This window comes from Equus quagga, chromosome 13 (assembly GCF_021613505.1).
Source record: "Equus quagga isolate Etosha38 chromosome 13, UCLA_HA_Equagga_1.0, whole genome shotgun sequence".
Classification (NCBI taxonomy): domain Eukaryota; kingdom Metazoa; phylum Chordata; class Mammalia; order Perissodactyla; family Equidae; genus Equus; species Equus quagga.
The window spans coordinates 38,178,210-38,199,101 of NC_060279.1; the positions used below are offsets into that span (position 1 = coordinate 38,178,210).

Sequence of the window (20,892 nt, forward strand, 5' to 3'; positions counted from 1 at the left end):
GCAAATATGAATGTATTTCAATGAGACAGGGATAGTCTTTTTCAAGTGATGTAGGAACTACTGGATATCTCATAGCCTATACAGAATTTACCTTGAAATAGAACATATATCTAATTTCTGAAACTATAAACTTTTAGAAATATACATAGGAGAAAATCTTCATCACCTTGGGATATTCAAAGATTTCTTAAATAGGTTAAAAAGTACGGACCAGGGCCGGCCCAGTGGCGCAGCAGATAGGTTCTCACATTCTGCTTCTCGGCGGCCGGGGGTTCACCGGTTTGGATCCTGGGTGCAGACATGCCACTGCTTTGCACGCCGTGCTGTGGTAGGCGTCCCACATATAAAGCAGAGGAAGACGCGCACGGATGTTAGCTCAGGGCCAAGCTTCCTCAGCAAAAAGAGGAGGACTGGCAGTAGTTAGCTCAGGGCTAATCTTCCTCAAAAAAAAAAGAAAAAGAAAAGTACGGACCATAAAAGCAACAAAAAGATAAATTGGACTTCCTCAAATTTTAAAACTTTTGGTCTTCAAAAGACGTTATTAAGAAAATGAAAAAGCACGTGGAAAGAAATTTGTAACTGTGTTGTGATGGATGTTTATTAGACTTACCATGGTGATCTTTTTGCAGTATATACAAATATGGAATCATTATTTTACACACCTAAAACTAATATAATGTTATATGTCAATTATATCTCAATAAAAATTTTTTTAAAAAAGAGAAGAAAATGAAAAAGCAAACCACAGAGTGAAAGTACCCAGTAAAAATAATCAAGGGGCTGGGGGCCGGCCCAGTGGCTCAGCAGTTAAGTTTGCACATTCTGCTTCGGCGGCCTGGGGTTCACCGGTTCGGATTCCAGGAGCGGACATGGCACCTCTTGGCAAGCCATGCTGTAGTAGGCATCCCACATATAAAGTAGAGGAAGTTGGGCTCGGATGTTAGCTCAGGGCCAGTCTTCCTCAGCAGAAAGAAGAGGATTGGCAGCAGTTAGCTCAGGGCTAATCTTCCTCAAAACAAAAAAAAAGATTTGACTAGAATCTTCTCAAAAGAATGCAAATGAATTGCCACTAAGCATATTAAAATATTCTTAATATCAGGGAAATTCAAATTAAATCCATGATGTGATGTCATTCCATATCCATTAGAATGATTAAAACTAAAGTGACTGAGTATAATGCCACAACTAGAAGGACCCACAACTAAAATATACAACTATGTACTGGGGGTATTTGGGGAGAAAAAGAAAAAAAAAAAGAAGATTGGTAACAGTTGTTAGGTCAGGTGCCAGTCTTTAAAAAAAAAGAAAAGAATGATTATACCAAGTCTTGGTGATGATACATAGCATCTTGAACTCTCAATCATTACTGATGGTACTCTAAAATAGTAGTCACTTTGCAAGAGTTTGTCAATTAAACATATACTTAGTTCGATCTCGTAATTCCAGTCTTAGGTATTGACCCAAGAGATATGAAAACATATGTCCAAACAAAACCTCACATACGCAAATATTCATAGGAGCTTTATTCTTTATGGCCGGAAACTGAAAACAACTCAAATGTCCAGATGAATGTAATGTGTGAACAAATTGTGGTATATTCATACAATTCAGCGGTAAAATGGAATATGGAAATAGGAACAGTAAAAGGGAATATAACAAGAAGAATTAATCAAAAAAATGTGCTGTGTGAAAGAAGCCAGACAACAATAGAATAGTACTCTGTTTTACTATTTATAGGAATTTTTAGAAAAGCAATGTTAATCTATAGTGAGAGAAAGCAAATGCATGGTTTCTTCCGTGGGGCTGTGGTTGGCAGGCCGATTGTCTTGGAAGGGGCATAAGGGAACTTTTTAGGATGGGAAATACTTTATATCTTTGTTATGATGTTGGTTACATGGTAAGTTTGTCAAAACTCATAAAAATACATACATAAAAGTGCATTTAATTTTATGCAATATTTTATTTCAAAAAAGTTAATTTGCAAAATAAGTTATTACATCTAAAAGATAGTGCCCAGCATTGTGTCCTAGACATGATGTTCTTTTGTATCCCAGGTGTGGCTTCTTCAGGAGACCAAGCTGTAATGCAGTATTGATTAGAGAGAGCCTCTACTTCAATGTCTGTTTCAAAATGACTCCAAATGATTTCTGTACTGCAGGATAAAATCAATCTCTGGAAACAAACAAACAGACAAACAAAATCATGTCATAGAGCAGACTACCTAAAAAGAAAAATTGGCAGACTAGAATTTAGGAAGATGGGAACAATTCAGAAAATCAAGTGTGAGGTAGCCCTAAGTGAGTGGCTCAGGAATGAGGCTTCAAACAAGGTACCCGTTTTAGGATTCTGTTTTAAATATATACTCATGAATTAAAAAACATTTGGTAGCTCTGGGCTGTTGAGGAAGGGAAAGAGGAGACAAAAATAATTTCCAAGATTTTGAGCCCAAGATTCATTCTTCAACTACGTATTAACTAATTGTATTCTGGTCATTGAAGACACAAAGTGAATTTGATGAATATCATCACAGCCTTTATGAACTGTACCTTTTTAAGAATTACATACATTAAGCCACTAATTAGATGTGTGATTAGTAGTAGGAAAGGAGAAAGTATTACGATAATTCTTAATAGGGTGTGGGGGGCCTAGTCAGCGAAATGTTCCTTAAGGAAGTGATATCCTTGCTGTAAACTAAAGAGTGAACAGTAATTAAGCAGAAAAATTTGTGAGCAAACATTGTTCGGGCAGAGATAACATATTCAAAGGCCTTGAGTCAACAAAGAACATGTTAAGTTTTGAGGCATTGAAGTTCATTATTACTGGAATTGAGGGTTCAAGATAGAGTGCTAATAAGACATGAGGCTGAAGGAAAAGGTGATAATTCAAAGCTGTTTTAATGTAGCTCTAAGCTTAAGAATCTTAAGCAGAAGCAGAAACCTGATAAAATTTGTGGGTTTTTTTTTAAAGATCACTTAGGCTACTCTGTGAAGAATGGGTTGCAGGGAAGCAAGAGTGGAAGTAGCAAGAACAATGTTCTACTTACCTATTGCTGAATAACAGACCACCCTAAACTTACTGATATCAAACAATAATAATCACTTATCTCAAGGTTCTTGATGAATCTCTTCATCTAGGCAGTTTCTCAAGGTCTTTTTTGTGATTATAACCAGATGGTGGCAGGACTGGCATCATCTTAAAGGCTTCCACATTCACGTATCTGGTGGTTGATGCTGGCTGTTGGCTATGACCTTAGTAGGATCTATTGGGCAGCTTGTCAGTATATTGCATTGACTTCCTTACAATGTGGAAGCTAGGTTCCAAGGGCAAGTGTCCTGAGAGAGACCTAGGTGGAAGCTGTGCTTGCGTTTTCTAGTCTAACTTTGGAAATCAGCACATTCTTATTTCCATTGTACTGTCTTTACTAGAAGCAACTCACTAAGGGCAGCTGGTATTCAACGGAAGGGGAATTAGGTACCACCGTTTGATAGGAGAAGCATCAAAAGATTTGTGTAGTGTTTTAATAGCACTGTAAGAGTTAGGCTATTTATCGCTTTAGGTCAGGGAGATAAGGTTAGCTTAGTCTTGAATTGCTGTAGTAGAATGAGGAAAAGTAGATAGGTTCAAGAGAGCAAACTAACATAAAACAACGTGTTATGGTTCGTGGTGAGGATAAAGGAGAAATAATTGATCATTTGGCCTCAGCTTGGATAATAAAATTCTTGCCACATGATTGGTGCTCAGTATATATAGTGTTGGATAGTTGGCTTTATAGTATCATTCACTGAGACAGGTAATATGGAGGAGGAGCAAGTTTGAAGGAAGAGATAATTAGTTGTGAATATGAGTTTGAAAAATCTATGAAACATGGAAAAGTAGAGAGTTAGAAGAAAATTCTATTCAGGAAATAGAGATTCGGCAGTCATCAGAAGACAGATAGTAGTTGAGTGAATTGTCAAAGAGAGAGTGTAGAGTTGAAACAAGAAAAGGTCTTGTACTAGAGAGATTGAGAAACTGGCATTTAAAGGTTGGGGAAGAGGAAGGGATCAGTTTTCATTTTGATAATTGATATATATTCTAATGATAATTGAAACTATGAAAATAAACATGTTCCCAGTGGGAAAGTAAGTAAGTATGGGGGAATAAGGATCTCTACAGTTGAATTTAGTAGAGTTGCAAGTAATTGGAAGATAATCAAAGAGTACTATTGTAGAAACAGTGGAGGCAGGATTTTAAAGAGGAGTGATATAAATTATAGCTGAAAGTTTGAAATTCTAAAAATATTGAATTTTAAGTAAGACCATTGGATATATTTGAATCAAGTTATTAGTAATTTGAGGAAAATTTCAGTGTAATCTGATGAGATTGGAATCTAGAATGCCTGGGGCCTATAAAGGAGTATCTAAAATACTATCACAGGGGCCGGCCTGGTGGTGCAGTGGTTAAGTTCGCACGTTCCCCTTCGGAGGCCTGGGGGATTCGCCGGTTTGAATTCCAGGTGTGGACATGGCACCGCTTGGCAAACCATGCTGTGGTAGGCATCCCACATATAAAGTAGAGGAAGATGGGCATGAATGTTAGCTCAGGGCCAGTCTTGAGCAAAAGGAGGATTGGCGGCAGGTGTTAGCTCAGGGCTAGTCTTCCTCCAAATAAATAAATAAATAAAATACTATCACATTTTAATGTCATATAGATAAGAAGTCCATTGATTAACTTTGGAAAAGTATGACCTATGATTGTTCGTAGTAAACTAGGCATCTTGGGAAGTGATGTATTATGATCTAATTTTTATAATATTGTAAAACTAACATAGCTTGCCAAAGGAAGTTGAGCACTTCTCACATATAGTCATAAAAAGTTGCTGAGTGGTATCTGAAGAAACAAAGATCACCAGATCATTGGGCCACTAAGATAACAAGGCTTATCTAAGACCACATATTTTCTAATCTTCCCGCCAGTGTATATTCTTTCCGAACTAGGTTATACAGATGTTTTCTATTCTAATTTTAAAGTTTTTCCCAAGAAGAGGGTTTCACTTCTATTCCTTTGCACTTAAAACATTGTCAGAAAAAAAGCACTGACCTAGACATATCATCTATATTTAAAATTTAGCTCTTTATCCAACACTTAACTGTCAGGTCCCTTAACTTAACTGGACCTTCATTTTTGAAGAAATAAACTGTAATTCTTTCTGCTTCTCATCTCAGAGAGTAAGAATTGTTGCTTTTTAATCTGTATATTATTAGGGACACACGGGCCAATTTTGAATTTATTATGGTTACTGTAATGTACCTTATTCAGGAAAGTAAACTGTCAACTTGTCTGTAAAAGACAAATGCATATATGATATGATGTTTGATCTTACTGTAAAAAATAGAGAAGTATTCCTTGTCTTTTATTCTGTGTAAAAAGTTATTTAAATTACTAGCTGTGTTCAATTTTTATCTTATGTGTGATTTATGGTTTTATGTAGTGAACGGAGTTCCTTCTCGAAGTCCAAGATTGGTTGCTTCTGGGGATGACACTGTGGATAGTCTGCTGCAGCGGATTGTACAACATGAGGACCAAGAGCCCCTGGAGAAAAATATTGATGCTGTGATTGCATCTGCGTCTGTGCCACCTTCCTCCAGTCCAGGCCATGGCCACAGCAAGGAGCGAATCCTGGGAAAACCAGATAGCCTTCTAGTGCCTGCCGTCCCCAGTGACTCTTGCAGTAATAGCATGTCACTCCTTTCTGAAAAGTTGCCAAGCAACTGTTCTCCCCATCATATCAAGAGAAGTGTAGTGGAAGCTATGCAGCGCCAAGCTCGGAAAATGTGCAATTATGACAAAATCTTGGCCACCAAGAAAAACCTGGACCATGTCAATAAGATTTTAAAAGCCAAAAAACTTCAAAGACAGGCCAGGACAGGGAATAACTTTGTGAAACGCAGACCAGGTCGACCTCGGAAATGTCCCCTCCAGGCTGTGGTATCAATGCAAGCATTCCAGGCTGCCCAGTTTGTCAGCCCAGAACTGAATGAAGGTGAAGAAGCAGCAGCACTGCACTTCGGTCCTGATACAGTTACAGATGTCATTGAGGCTGTTGTTCAGAGTGTAAACCTGAATCCAGAACTTAAGAAGGGACTGAAGAGGAAAAGTTGGCTGTTGGAAGAACAGAACAAGAAAAAGCAGAAGCCATTCCCAGAAGAAGAACAAGAGAATACTGAAAGGTAATTCCTTGTTTTGTATTTTATCTGAGTAGAGGAAACTAGCTTTTATACAAAAGTACCATATATGCAGCTAAATTATTCATTTAATCTTACAGCCTTTCACTATATAAGGCCTGTTCTATTTGGTTCAATTTAAAATTGTTCTTATTTATAGCTGTCCAAAATTATAAGTAATTAAGAAGCAAAGGGGATGTAACAGTCCAGTCCAAGCCCCTCACTTTACAGATGAGGTAATCAAGGCCCAGAGAGATTATATATTTTATTCAGTGTATAGCTATGTGAGTGGAATTATTTTTACTATCACAATATCTTCTTTGTGCACTAAACTTCATCCCACATTTTTAAGTCTTCTTGCATGTTAGATTTATTTTCTCTGTAATTTCCTTTTACTGTGTTTACTTTTTCCCCAAGAAATGTGGAGCAGAAAGCCAAGAATCACCACAAAAAAAGAGCATTTAATCCTTTTGTTATGTATCTAACCAGATTCTTTCCTTGAAGATAGATCTGATATTTTTAAATGAATCGATACAGCATCCACCATTTGCAAATGGCTTTTTCTTTACTAAATATAGCATACTCAGTCTCATTCATATTGCAACCTTTGTTCATAGCTAGAGAAATACACATTAAAACTGCTAGATATCTTTTAAGCCTTTTGACATATATTGTCAAATTGATATATATTGTAAAATTTTCCTCTTAAAAGACACACCTGTTTACGTATACTTTTACTAATGACAGCAATCACAGTAATAGTTGTATACAATTTACCCCACCCTTATCTTCTTTGGAAATTATCTTTTTCTTTTATTTTCTTTTTTTTTCCTGAGGAAGATTCACCCTGAGCTAACATCCTTACCAATCTTCCTCTATTTTTCAGTATGTGGGCTGCTAGCACAGCATGGCTGCTAACAGAACAGTGTAGGTCCACACCTAGGAACTGAACCTGGGCTGCTGTAGTGGAGCATGGCAAACTTAACCACAAGGCCACAAGGGCAGGCCCAGAAAGTTTTCTTTGTCTTTAATCTTTATCAATCTGACATAGGTGAAATATACTTCCTAAATGTTACTTCCTACTTTTTTAATTTACACTTATTTGCATATTGGAGATTAGTATTTGTTTATGTTTCTTATCTATTTTTCCTGTTATTTTTTAAGTGCTCATTATATATAGTTAGAATATTAACCCTTCATGTTTGTTGTTTGGTATTTGATTTTCTTTATATTTTCTTGCCATACATCAACAGAACAGTTAAAATGTATCAGTCTTTTTCTCTATTGCCTGCCTTTGGTGAATCCTATGTAGAGAGGTTTTTTTTGTATCTATTAAAAAAATAGGTTTTGGGGCTGGCCCTGTGGCTGAGTGGTTAAGTTCGAGCGCTCTGCTTCAGTGGCCCAGGGTTTTGCCGGATCGAATCCTGGGTGTGGACATGGCACCACTCACCAAGCCATGCTGAGGCGGCATCCCACGTGCCACAACTAGAAGGACCCACAACTAAAAATAGGCAACTATGTACCCGGGGGCTTCGGGGAGAAGACAGAAAAATAAAATCTTTACAAAAGAAAAATAGGTTTTTCTACAGAATATATGGAATTTAAAAATTTTCTTGAGTAATACGTGCTTGTAAATAAATCAGTGAAACTAACAGTTTACTGATTCAAAAGGTACAAAGTCTCTTCACAAGATCTCATTTCCTCTCAAATTTTTTTCTTCTTTTCATGGATAAGACTGTTAACAGTATATTCTTCATCCTTTGTTACATTTTCTTATGCATTTACAAGTATGTGCATATGCAAAGCTATTTTATGTAAGTGGTAACATACTATGTTTAATTTTGTAACTTAACTTTTTCTTTTCGTGTATCTTGGAGATTTTCCCATTAGTACACATACAATTATCTTAGTCCGTGCTAAGAATATATCATAATTTATTGAATTATTCTTTGATGGATTACGTAACTTTTTACTTATAGGTCTTTAAATCAGTTGAAATTTACTTTTCTATAAGGTGTGAGTTAGTGATATATTTATGGCCAGTCATTTATCAAGGTTGCAGATTTGTAAGCATGGCTGTTTTTATGTAGTTTCTGTAATTTATAGTCTCACTGCATTTTAGTAAAGGTTTTTTTTTTTTTTTTAACTTTTGGGATGAGAAAAAATTTTAAAAAGAGATATTTAATGTTTTTCAATTTTTAAATGGTAGTCTTACCATTATTTATTAATTTATCCTTTCCTTACTTATTTGAAATGATATCTTTATCATATACTAAATTCTTATGTATCTTTGGGTATTAGGGTCTTTTTTAATATTTTTATTCTCATCAGTCTGTTTTGATATCAGTTTTATTCTGTCTTAATTACTAAGGCTTTAAAATACCTAAGAAGAGAATGAGTTCTGCCTTCAGTGTAGTAAGAAAGTGACAGTTTGTGACATCTTGACCATTCGCTTTAGGAAGGGTGACCTTAAAAATATGCTTCAGAGGGTGGCCTGGTGGTGTGGTGGTGAACTTCATGCACTCTGCTTTGGCTGCCCAGGATTCTCAGGTTCAGATCCTGGGTGGGGACCTAGCACCACTCATCAAGCCATGCTGTGGCAGCATCCCACATAAAGTAGAGGAAGATTGGCACAGATGTTAGCTCAGTGATGATCTTCATCAAGTAAAACGAGGAAGATTGGTAATAGATGTTAGCTCAGGGCCAGTCTTCCTTACGCACAGAAAAAGCAAGCTTCAGAGTAGAGGCTTTATTTCAGATAAGCCTTTCTGTTCCAGCAAATTCTAGTATCTTAGTCAGCATTAAACACTTATTTTCCACAAAGTTATATTCTGCAATTTGAAGAGATTATGAAGAGAAAGATACAGTTTCTACCATCAAGAGATGGTACAAGAAAGGACATCACACAGTGAGTTCCTAGAGAGAGCAACAAATTTCTGCCTTTCTCTAACTAGAATCTACTATAATACTTGTTATGTAGCAGGAGTTTGTTCATTTATTCAATAAGTATTTCTTGCAAAATTATTTAGTCCATGTGCCTAGGATAGATACAGTGGTAAGCAAATATAGATTCCGTGTCCTTGTGGATCTTACTGTCTAAATGCTATTATGAAGAGTTCTTTAGGATTATGAGAATATATCAGAGTGGTAACTGGCTTAGTTTCCCCATGAGTGTAATGTCTAAGATAAAATCTGAAGAACAGATTTCATCTGTTATTTATAGGAGGAGGGCTACTGTAAACATTATAGGCTGATGAGAATGAAAAGGCATGGCAGGTTGAGGGAAGTGAAAGAAAGCCTGTGTGGCTTAAACACAGAGTGAATTAGAGTAGTTTGGTGTCAAATGAATCAAGAGAAAAGGTTGTGGTGGCCAGATCATGCACAGGGCCTTGTATACCATGTGAAAGAGTTTGGTCACTATTTGTTGATTAATTACAAACCAGAATGCAAAAGAATAGTGTGATGGTTCTGAGCTGAGTTCTATATTCAGAAAAACCTGGATTCAAATCCTAGTTCTCAAAGGAAAAAAAATAACTTTTTAAAACTCATGTAAAAGATAAAGTCATATTAAAAATATTCAGAACTGGGGTCAGCCCAGTGGTGCAGCAGTAGAGTGCCAAGTTTGGCTTCGGTGGCCCGGGGTTTGCCAGTTCGGATCCCGGGTGCAGATGTGGCACCACTTGGCGGGCCACACGTGGTAGACGTCCCACATATAAAGTAGAGGAAGGTGGGCACGGATGTTAGCTCAGGACCAGTCTTCCTCAGCAAAAAGAGGAGGATTGGCAGCATTTAGCTCAGGGCTAATCTCCCTCAAAAAAAAAAAAAAATCCACAACTGAATAAATACTGTGCTACATATTGAAACTTGTAGGATGTATCCAAAGAGGTACCCAGAGGGAGATTCATAGCCTTTAGTGCTTTTATATATGTATATTTTGTGTGTGTGTGTGTGTGAGGAAGATCAGCCCTGAGCTAACATCAGTGCCAATCTTCCTCTATTTTTTATGTGGGATGTTGCTACAGTGTGGCTTGGTGAGCAGTGCTAGCTCTGTGCCTGGGATCCAAACCTGCAAACCTCAGGCTACTGAAGCAGAGCACATGAATTTAACCACTATGCTGCCGGCCCCCTTAGATTATTTTTTTAAATGCCAAAAATTTATGAACCAAGAGTCCAAGTAAGAAATTAGAAAAACAAGAGAATAAGCTTCAAAATGGTAAAGGAAGGAGATAAAACATACATTAACAAAAGAAAGTGAAGGTACAAAAGAGAGAATCACTGAAGACCAAAGTTAGTTCCTTGAAAACTAATAAAATATACAAACTTTTGCTAAGGTTGATCAATAAAGAAAGAGAAAGAGAATAATAACATTAAGAATTGAAAAGGAGATAAGCTGTATTTGAGAGATTAAAAGTGACTACTATAAGAACTTTATGCCCAACAAATTGGAAAACTTCGTTGAAGTATATGAATTCCTAGGAAAAAACCCTGCTCAAGAAGAAATAGAGTGATTCTGTTATGTAAATTAAATCTATAATTTCAAATCTTGCCATAAAGAAAGCACCAGATGGCTTAAAAGAGAGTTCTACCACGCTGTAAAGAAAAAGATCATTCCAGTCGCATTAAAACTTTTTTCTTTTTTTTTTGGAGGAAGATTAGCCCTGAGCTAACACCTGCTGCCAATTCTCCTCTTTTTGCTGAGGAAGACTAGCCCTGAGCTAACATCCGTGCCCATCTTCCTCTACTTTATACGTGGGACGCCTACCACAGCATGGCATTTGCCAAGTGGTGCCATGTCCGCACCCGGGATCCAAACCAGTGAACCCCGGGCCGCCGAGAAGCAGAACGTGCGAACTTAACCGCTGCACCGCCAGGCCGACCCTCATTAAAACTCTTTAGAGAATGTGAGGGGAGTGGCGGGGGAGGGAATACACATACAGACAGTATATAAACATAAATAATCAGTTTAAAAAATTTTGATAAAATTGACACCCATGTAGATATAGAACAAGTGGACGTATAGAACATTGCTAGCATCACATATGCCTTCCCAATCATAAACTGCTTCCTCACCACTAGCTATAATCAATCTCCTGACTTTTGAAGTAACCACATCTTTACCTTTTTTTTCTTTTAACCATTTAACTATGCAAGCCTAGACAATACAGTTTAGTTCAGCCTTCCTGAACTTTATTGAAGTGAAACTATACAAGACATATGCTTTTGTGTATTGCTTTTTTTTTTTTTTTTGAGGAAGGTTAGCCCTGAGCTGACATCCGCTGCCAGTCCTCCTTTTGCTGAGAAAGAGTGGCCCTGAGCTCACATTTGTGCCCATCTTTCTCTATTTCATAGTGGGACACCTGCCATAGCATGGCTTGATATGTGGTGCGTAGGTCTGTGCCCAGGGTCCAAACCGGCGAACCCCAGGCCTCCAAAGTGGAGTGCATGAACTCAACTGCTATGCCAGCGCACCTGTGTCTTAACCTTTTTTGCTCAACATACACATGTTAGGGGGCCATCCCCATGGTTGAGTGGTTAAGTTTGCATGCTCCGCTTCAGCGGCCTAGGGTTTCACCAGTTCGGATCCTGGGCGTGGACATGGCACCACTCATCAAGCCATGCTGAGGCAATGTCCCACATGCCACAACTAGAAGGACCCACAATTAAAAATACACAACTATGTACCGGTAGGCTTTGGGGATAAAAAAGAAAAAATAAAATCTTAAAAAACATACACGTTAAACCATCTGTGTTGTTGCATGTTGCTGTAGTTGCTTCCTTTTCATTATTGTGTGGTAATCCATCGTTTGTATATAATACAGTCTTTCCATTTCACTGCTACGTTATTTCCAGTTTGGTACTGTTATCCAAAAATGCTACTCTTAATACACTCTAATGTCTGCTGTTGGATATGGGCACTAATTTCTCTAGGGTAAATACCCAGGAATGGAATTACCGTATAAAGCAATGGATTTGTCCCAAGGCTTCATTTCAAGCTATGGTATATTAAGCTAGTATGGGCTGAGTAAATCCAAGAGAAACAGATCCATTCTTGTATGAGAGCTTGCTGTGTAACAAAGGTGACACTGCATATCAATAGGGAAAAAAAAATAGTAGTCAATAAATTGTGCCCCAGAAGTTGATACTGCATAGGAATGGGAATGAAATTGGATTCTGTCTTATCCCACATACAAAAATTAATTCCCAATTGATTAAATACCTAAGTGTAAAAAGCAAAACTTTAAATTTTTAAAGACTAATAGGAGAGAGAAAAACTTTATCACCTTGTTGTCAGAAAGGATCTCATCAACAGGATATCAAATACAATAACCATACAGGTAAAGATTGATATTCTGGATTATATTAAAACTACGAACTTCTGTTTACCAAACATCATCCTGACAAACACGAAGACTTGCTACAAAGTGGGAGAAGAATTTATAATGCATATCACGTATATGTTTTTGGTATCCAGAATATATAACCAAAAAAGTGTTACAAATCAACCCTATGTAATCTAGCCATGCCCTTTTAGATAGCTTGGAAAAACTCTTACCCAGTGGACACCAGAAAACACTTTTTGGAAAGGTAATAACAAGATTGGTTATAATATGTAAAAACTAGAAATATCCATGATTAACAGGAAAAGGAATGAATATATTGTATTTTTTCACACTACTGAATATGATATGGTAATAAAATTAATGAATTACAGCTGACACACAATAATAATGAATGAGTCTTAGAAATATAACATGAAGTGAAAGAAACAAGTCCCTAAAAATGATATATTGCCTGACACTATTTTTATAAAGCAAAAATAACCCAGCAGAAACTAAACAAAGTATTGTATTGGTGTAGATAAATATATCATAAAGCCATGTTTTAAAATGCCTCACGTCTTCCTCTTTTCTTTCCTGAAAAATTCAATCTTAAAGCCATTAGGTAGGTGTCCACCTGGGGTATGGAAACCATGGTCACCCAAGCTAGATGTTGGAGCCTTAATGGGGTGAGGAGTTGGGCCCTGGGGAAGGGGGAGAGAGTATCAACCAGCCTAGGGTGTCAGAGCCCAAGTAGGATGAGAAAGATGTTCTTGTGAAGAGAGTACCCAGTTTGAGGTATCAGGGATCAGCAAGATTAGGAAGGTGTCCATCCCAGACCTCTTTAATTGGAATTTTTAAAATTCCCTGAGTAGGCATTTGCATTTCTTATAAGCCCCCAAGGTGATTCTCATGTATATGGTGTATGAACAGCACTTGGAGAAACATGGCACTTAGAGAATTTATACATGTAGAGGATAAGCAGGAAAGCAGAAAACGTTTTTTTTTTAAGAAGAAGATTAGCCCTGAGCTAACACCTGCCGCCTATCCTCCTCTTTTTGCTGAGGAAGACTGGCCTGAGCTAACATCCATGCCCATCTTCCTCTACTTTATATGTGGGATGCCTGCCACACCATGGCTTGACAAGTGGTGCGTAGATCCGCACCCGGGATCCGAACCAGTGAACCCCGGGCTACCGAAGCGGAACATGCAAACTTAACCAATGCACCACTGGGCTGGCCCCCAGAAAACATGTTTGATTGCGGGAGAAAGAAATATAAGATAAGGCACAGAAGTAGAAATGAATATGGCTGGTAGGGAGAACAGTAAAAATATATATATAATAAATGGTTAAATAAATAAATAATTTTTTAAAATTATAGATTAATTCCATGACCAAGTAAGATTTATCCTAGTTATGCAAGACTTATTCAACATTCAGAAATCAGTTAGTCACATCAACAGACTACAGAAGAAAAACCACATGATCCTATCTATAAATGCAGAAAAAGAATTGGACAAAATCTAACACATGTTCATGATAAAAACTCAGAAATCTAGGGGCCATCCCGGTGGTGCAGCAGTTAAGTTTGCACGTTCTGCTTCTCAGCAGCCTGGGGGTCGCTGGTTCGGATCCTGGGTGCAGACATGACACCGCTTGGCACACCATGCTGTGGTAGGCATCCCGCATATAAAGTAGACGAAGATGGGCATGGATGTCAGCTCAGGGCCAGTCTTCCTCAGCGAAAAGGGGAAGATTGGCAGCAGTTAGCTCAGGGCTAATCTTCCTCAAAAAAAAAAAAAAGCAACCAAAAAGACCCTCAACAATCTAGAAATAGAAAGAAACTACCTCAACATAATAAAGGCTGTATATATATAAAAAACACAAAGCTAACTACTTTAGTGGTGAAAGTCTGAGAGCTTTTCCCCTAATATCAGGAATAAGGAAGGGACCCCCACTTTTGCCACTTCAGTTCAACATAGTATTGAAATTCCTAACCAGAGCAATTAAGCAAGAAAAAGAGGTAAATAGCGTCCAAATTGTAAAGGAAAAAGTAAAGTTAGCTCTGTTCACAGATGCTATGATCTTATATGTAGAAAACCTAAAGATTCCATACAAAAAGCTGTTAAAGGAATTCAGCAAATTTGTGGGTACAAAATCAACATGCAAAAATCAGTTGCATTTCTGTACACGAACAGTTTTCCAAAAAGGGAGTTAAGAAAACAATTCCATTTACAATAACATCAAAAATAATGAAGTACTTAAGAATAAACTTAGGAAAGCAAAAGACTTGTACATTGAAAACTACAAAAGATTGTTAAACAAAATTAAAGAAGACTTAAATGGAAAGACAGCCTGTGTTCACAGATTGGATGACTTAATATTGTTAAGTATCAGTACTACCCAAAGTGATCCAGAGATGCAGTGCAGTTCCCTATCAAAATCCCATTGACGTTTTTTGCAGAAATAGAAATATCCATCCTAAAATTCATAAGGAATCTCAAGGGATCCCAAATAGCCAAAATAATCTTGAAAAAGAACAAAATTCAAGGGCTCACACTTTCAGATTTTTTTCTTTTTCTTGCCATTTTACACTGGCTGGAACGTTTACTGTCATTTTGAATATAAGTGATGAGAATAGATGTTTGCCTTTCTCATGATATTAGAGCAACTGTTTTCAGTCTTTCGTCATTAAGTATGAGGCAAAAAGAAAATCTAGGAAATTCTCTACTGTGTCATTACTTAGGTCCCAAGGTCCCAAGCCAGTCTGTTTGCTTATGTTTATTTTATATATAATTTCTAGGGTTTTTAGTTGTAGTTCGTGGGAGGATAGGTAGAAGTGTCTATTTCAGCTTTGCCTGGAATAGAGCTGGACCTGGAATCACCTTAATTTTTAAAGATGTTTTTGATTGATTTAGAATTCTATTGTGATAGGCTCCCCCCACCCCCGACCCTTAGCACTTATAGATGTTATTTCCTTGCCTTCTGACTTGCATTGTTTCAAACATGAAATCTGTCTGCACTCATTCTTGTTTTTGTATTCTTGTGTAGAAATTTGTATTTTTTCTCTGGCTCCTTTTATTTTCTTCATCAATAGTTTTCAGCAAGTTTATTATCATATGCCTTACTTATTTTATTTGAGTTTATATTGCTTATGGTTTGTTTAGTTTCCTGGCACTATACTTTTTATCAAATTGGAAAAATTTTGGCCATTAGTCTTTAAATTCTTTTTCATGATGAATTTTTTTTTTACATTGTGAATGTCACGTTATTGTGGTCTGGTTTTGTTCTTTTTCAAGTGTTTAATTTTATTTTGGTAGGCAGTTAAGTTGTTCATGGATCAGCTTGGATTTTTTTTTTTCTGAGGAAGATTAGCCCAGAGCTAACATATGTTGCCAGTCCTCCTCCATGTTGTATGTAGATCACCGCCAGAGCTTGGCTGATGAGTGGTGTAGGTGCATGCCCAGGATCCAAACCCACGTACCTGGGCTGCCGAAGCAGAGTGTGTGAACTTAACCACTAGGCCACAGGGTTGGCCCTTTGGATTCTTTTTAAGATTGTTTTTAAGCTTTATTAGAGCTGGTCTTTTTTCCGGGGATAGCTGAGCCCTTCAAAAATGGGTAAAATTACCCTTTCGGATCTCTATCAAATGCCCCCAGTGTTAGGCAATGTCTTTCTACTCTTCCTAGTGGAATCTGAATATCTACCATTATGTGTGAGCTCTGAGAATTGTTCAGATTGCAGTACTCTGGTGGTTCTTTGTCCAGCCTTATGAAAGTTCACCCTGTACATGCACAACCTAGTACATAGCAATATACTAGAAGAGCCCCATACAAAGATTTCTAGATTTATTTTTCTCAAACACTCTGCTCCATGAATTCCAGCTACCTCAGCCTCTCCGTAGTCTGATTTTTCTCTTTTCAGCTCATCACATTGGGCATTCTCTTGCTTTGGTTCCACTCCTTCCACGACAGTCCTTCTTAGAAAGGCAAAGTGGTTGTAGGACTCATCTCATTTCTTTTTCTTTTTCAATTTTCTCAAGGATCACAGTGCTACACTGTTGTCCAATGTCAGGTAATTATTTTGTAAACTTCTCCACGTTTATAGTAGTTTACTATATTTCTGTTAGTTTCTGTCAGGAGGACAAGTCTGGTATCTGTTACTCCAGCATGGCCAGATGAGGAAGTCCTTATCTTTCTTTTTTTAATTGCTGTGATGTTTTTTTAAATAGACAATCATTTGTAGGAAAATTTTTTTTTCACCATAAAATTATCTTTAAACTTCTCTTTCTAGCTTTACTGAAGCAGCAGTTGAGATTCCCAGTCCTCCTGAAACCCCAGCCAAACCTCCCGAACCTGAAAGTACCTTGCAGCCTGTGCTTTCTCTCATCCCAAGGGAAAAGAAGGCCCCACGTCCCCCAAAGAAGAAGTTTCAGAAAGCAGGGCTGTATTCTGACGTTTACAAAACTACAGAGTAAGTAATAGTACCTATCAGCTGACATCCTTTAAAGACCTGTTATTCTTCCACGTTTGAAAAAATACTTTGACTATCCAAAAACACAATACAAATATGATATAGACAAATATGAATCCCATCATAAACACCTCAGTGTTCACTGTACCCATGATACTGCACTATTTCTTAGGGGCTAATTATCTTCCCGATCTTTATCTTTTCCCTGCCTTTCTAGATTACGTATCTATAGTTTGGATTCTGATGGTGGCTTTTCTCTTAGGTAAAAATAAGAAAAATGGCACTATGTGTGTATCTAAAATGATCTTGATGATTTTCTGCATTCATTCCTCACTGATTGAATGCTTTCTGTGTTCCGAAAACTTTTCCAGATGAGTAAAATAGTCCTTGCTTTGAAGAACGTCAAGTTCTCTTGGGAAAGTACGGCTTGATAAGCATTCTAATTGAGAATTTTTTAAACCCCAAAGAGATATCAACTAACTATATCATTGAGTAAGTATTTCATAGATTATAGTTGAGTTAGGTTTTGGAGGTTCAGTAGTAGTTTGCAAGATGGAGAAGGACATTCTAGTTGGAGAGAATAGCATGTACGAAGGCACGTACTAGGATGCAAAGATTTTTCATACATTAGAACAACTCAAAATTTCAATGTTTCTGAAATGTAATGGTAGTGTGGAAAATAAGCGTTATATAATAGGGACCACAAAATGATTAACTTTACTGCTTTAAGATATTTATCCCATTACGCTATAGGAAATTCAAAATGATATTTTTAAGAAAGGAAGAGAAAAGTGCAAGTTTGTGTTTTAAGATGATAACTCTGGCAAGAGAGTAGAAAATGAATGAGAGAGTTAGTACTGGCAGAAACTCACAGTATCCATCAAAAGGTCATAAGGGTCTGAATTTAGGCAAGAAAGTGAAATTCAAAGAGGAGCAGTTAGATTTTAGAGATCATGGAATTGGTGTGGTTAAAGTGATCAACAGGTAAACCACAGCACTTTATTTTGCATTGAAAATATTTTTCATAGTTATGCCACTGAGGTAGATATCACATAAACTCTTTGTACTGTATTCATGCTTCTTGTATCCTAAAAATGTTTTATTAGTTAAGCTTAGTTTCAGCTGCCAATAATAGGAAATCCTCTCAAATAACCAAGACTGAAAAAATAGACATTTATTTTCCTTTCAATTAAAATAAGTTGTGTAGTACACACTTCAGGGTTAATAGGATATCTTGGACTACTTTTCTTTTCTGTTCTTCCATTTCAACACTAGGCTTGCATTATGGTTACTTCTTATTCTGATATAGCTACTAGAGCCTAGCCATAAGGTCTTCGTTACAGAGAGCAGAAAAGAGGAAAGGGAGTAAAAAGCATCCACTTTCTTTGTAAGGAAACACTATGGACTGCATGTACGCACCTCAAAATTTGTGTGTTGAGACCCTAATCTCCAATGTGATGGTATTTTGAGGTGAAGCCTTTGGGAGGTAATTAGGTCATGAGGATGGAGCCCTCATGAATGGGATTAGCGCCCTTACAAGAAGAGACACAGAGAAATGATCTCTCTCTCCACCGTGTGAGGAGGATACAAGAAGAAGCCAGCATTGGAAAGCTAGAAAGAGCACTCTCACCAGAACCCAACCCTGATCTTGGGCTTGCTAGCCTCCAGAATAGTGAGAAATAAATATTTGTTGTTTAAGCCACCCAGTCTATGGTAATTTGTTATAGCAGCCCAATTAAGAAAGGAAACTTCAAAACCTCATTTTATAGTCACTGGCCGAACATAGTCATGTAACCACACTTCAGCCAAAGAGAAGGCTGGGAAATAATTGTAATTATTCCACATGACAATACCTAGAAAAAAATTAGCATCCTGTCTCTACAAATGAGAAAATGGAAATGCATTTTGGGGAGATGCTGAATAGAGAAAGCAGATATATTTATTTATTAAGTTTTCTGCTAAAAAAATTAAGTTCAAATTTTACTTCTGTCTTTACCAGTGTGCTTTTTCTGGATTAAATCCCTAAAAATGGGAGATTAATAGTCAGATTGTACATCAAGAGATCAGTATCATCAAACATATTAATGTTTTAAAAATATCTTTAGTCAGACAAAAGTCTTTTGCTCTGAAAATGGACTGAATATCACCTTGTTTATGTTAGAACTAGCTCTTCATCTCATAGAAATAAATAGGAAGAAAACAGTTTATTCTGGAATATTTTTAACAACATTGATCAGATTAATACATGTATACGTTCTTGCAAGCTGTGAAGCCAGTATATTTTTGTGGGCTGATTGTTTTTTGTTGGTAGCAATTTTGTTTTTTTGTTTGTTTTGTTTTTTTAATTAATAAATGATAATATTTAGAGCAGTTTTAGGTTCATGGCAAAATTGATGGAAGCAACAGCAAGTTCACATAAATGCCCTCTCCTCAGGCATGCACAGCCTCCTCTACTATCGACATCCTGCACTATGGTGGTACGTTTATTACAATCACTGAACCTACATTGACATGTCGTTATCACCCGAAGTCCAGAGTTGACATTAGGGTTCTCTTTTGGTGTTGTACGTTCTATGGCTTTTGATAAATGTATAATAACATATATCCACCATTGTAGTACCACACAGAGTGGTTTCACTGCCCTAAAAATTCTCCGTGCTCTGGCAGTTTGTTTTTTTGGGCCACAGAATGATACAAAGAAATCACAAGGTTATTCTTTTGTATATAAATCATTATAGATTTTAAGAAGCCATGAGGGGATTGAATCAAAATTAGATCAAGACAAAACCACAGTATCAGTATGGAAAATGAATTAGACGAGGAAGTATTAGAAGTTAGAAGACAGGAAGGAGGACACCTGTGCACTTTTCCAGAATAGAAGTAATGTCGTGAACTAAGGTGATAGCAGCAGTAGAATGTTGGAAAGAGTGGACTCTTGAAAATTTTTGACATTTAAACTGAAACAAATTAAACCCTCGTACACTGCTGGTGGGAATGTAAATTTGGTGCAGCCACTTTGCAAAATAGTATGGAGATTCCTCAAAAACTTAAAAATAGAACCTACCATATGATTCAGCTATTCGACTTCTGGGTATTTATCCAAAGAACACAAAAACACTAATTTGAAAAGATTGTTCGTTGCAGCATTGTTTACAATAGCCAAGACTTGGAAACAACCTAAGTGCCCATCAACAGATGAATGGATAAAGAAGATGTGGTATATGTCTGTGTGTGTGTGTGTGTATACATATATATATATATATATGTATTGACATCCTGCACTATATACATACGTACACACACACATACACAATGGAATATTACTCAGCCATCAAAAACGAAATCTTGCCATTTGCAACAATATAGATGGACCTTGAGGGTATTACACTAAATGAAAGTCAGGCAGAGAAAGACAAATACTGTATGATTTCATGTATATGTGTAAGATAAAACAACAACAAAAAACACACACATAGATAAGGAGAACAGATTGGTGCTTACCAGAGGGGAAAAGGAGTTGGGTGAGGGTGAAAGGGGTAATGGGAGACATTTGTATGGTAACAGATAGAAACTAGACTTTTGGCAGTTAACATGATGTAGTCTATACAGAAGTCAAAATACAGTGATGTACACCTGAAGTTTTTATAATGTTATAAATCAGTGTTACCTCAATAAAAAAAAATTGAAAGGAATTATAGGCTGATTGGATGAGTATAGGACAGGGCAAAGTCAATGATATCCCAGTGTTTTATTTTGTATTCCTGAGTTTATGATGATATCATTAGCTAACATACCAGATAAAAGTGGTACAGCCAGTGTTCCTAGGTTTAAGAAAACCTCTATTAGTAATATATGTTTATATAGCCACCAAAAAATGTCTAGTAATATAGTCTCCAAA

At 37.0% G+C, this 20,892-nt stretch overlaps 1 protein-coding gene across 4 annotated transcripts in view; it reads left to right on the forward strand.

Annotated features, from left to right (window-relative positions):
- The window catches only part of ASH1L (ASH1 like histone lysine methyltransferase), a 201,575-nt gene that overhangs the window by 85,360 nt on the left and 95,323 nt on the right, over positions 1-20,892 (forward strand). For 3 of the 4 annotated variants that reach the window (XM_046682972.1, XM_046682970.1, XM_046682971.1), the window contains 2 exons: positions 5,471-6,209; positions 16,815-16,994. In XM_046682972.1, coding sequence (XP_046538928.1) covers positions 5,471-6,209; positions 16,815-16,994 — 919 coding nt within the window. The remainder of the gene's footprint in view (positions 1-5,470; positions 6,210-16,814; positions 16,995-20,892) is intronic. The other variant, XM_046682973.1, reaches the window with a different exon arrangement.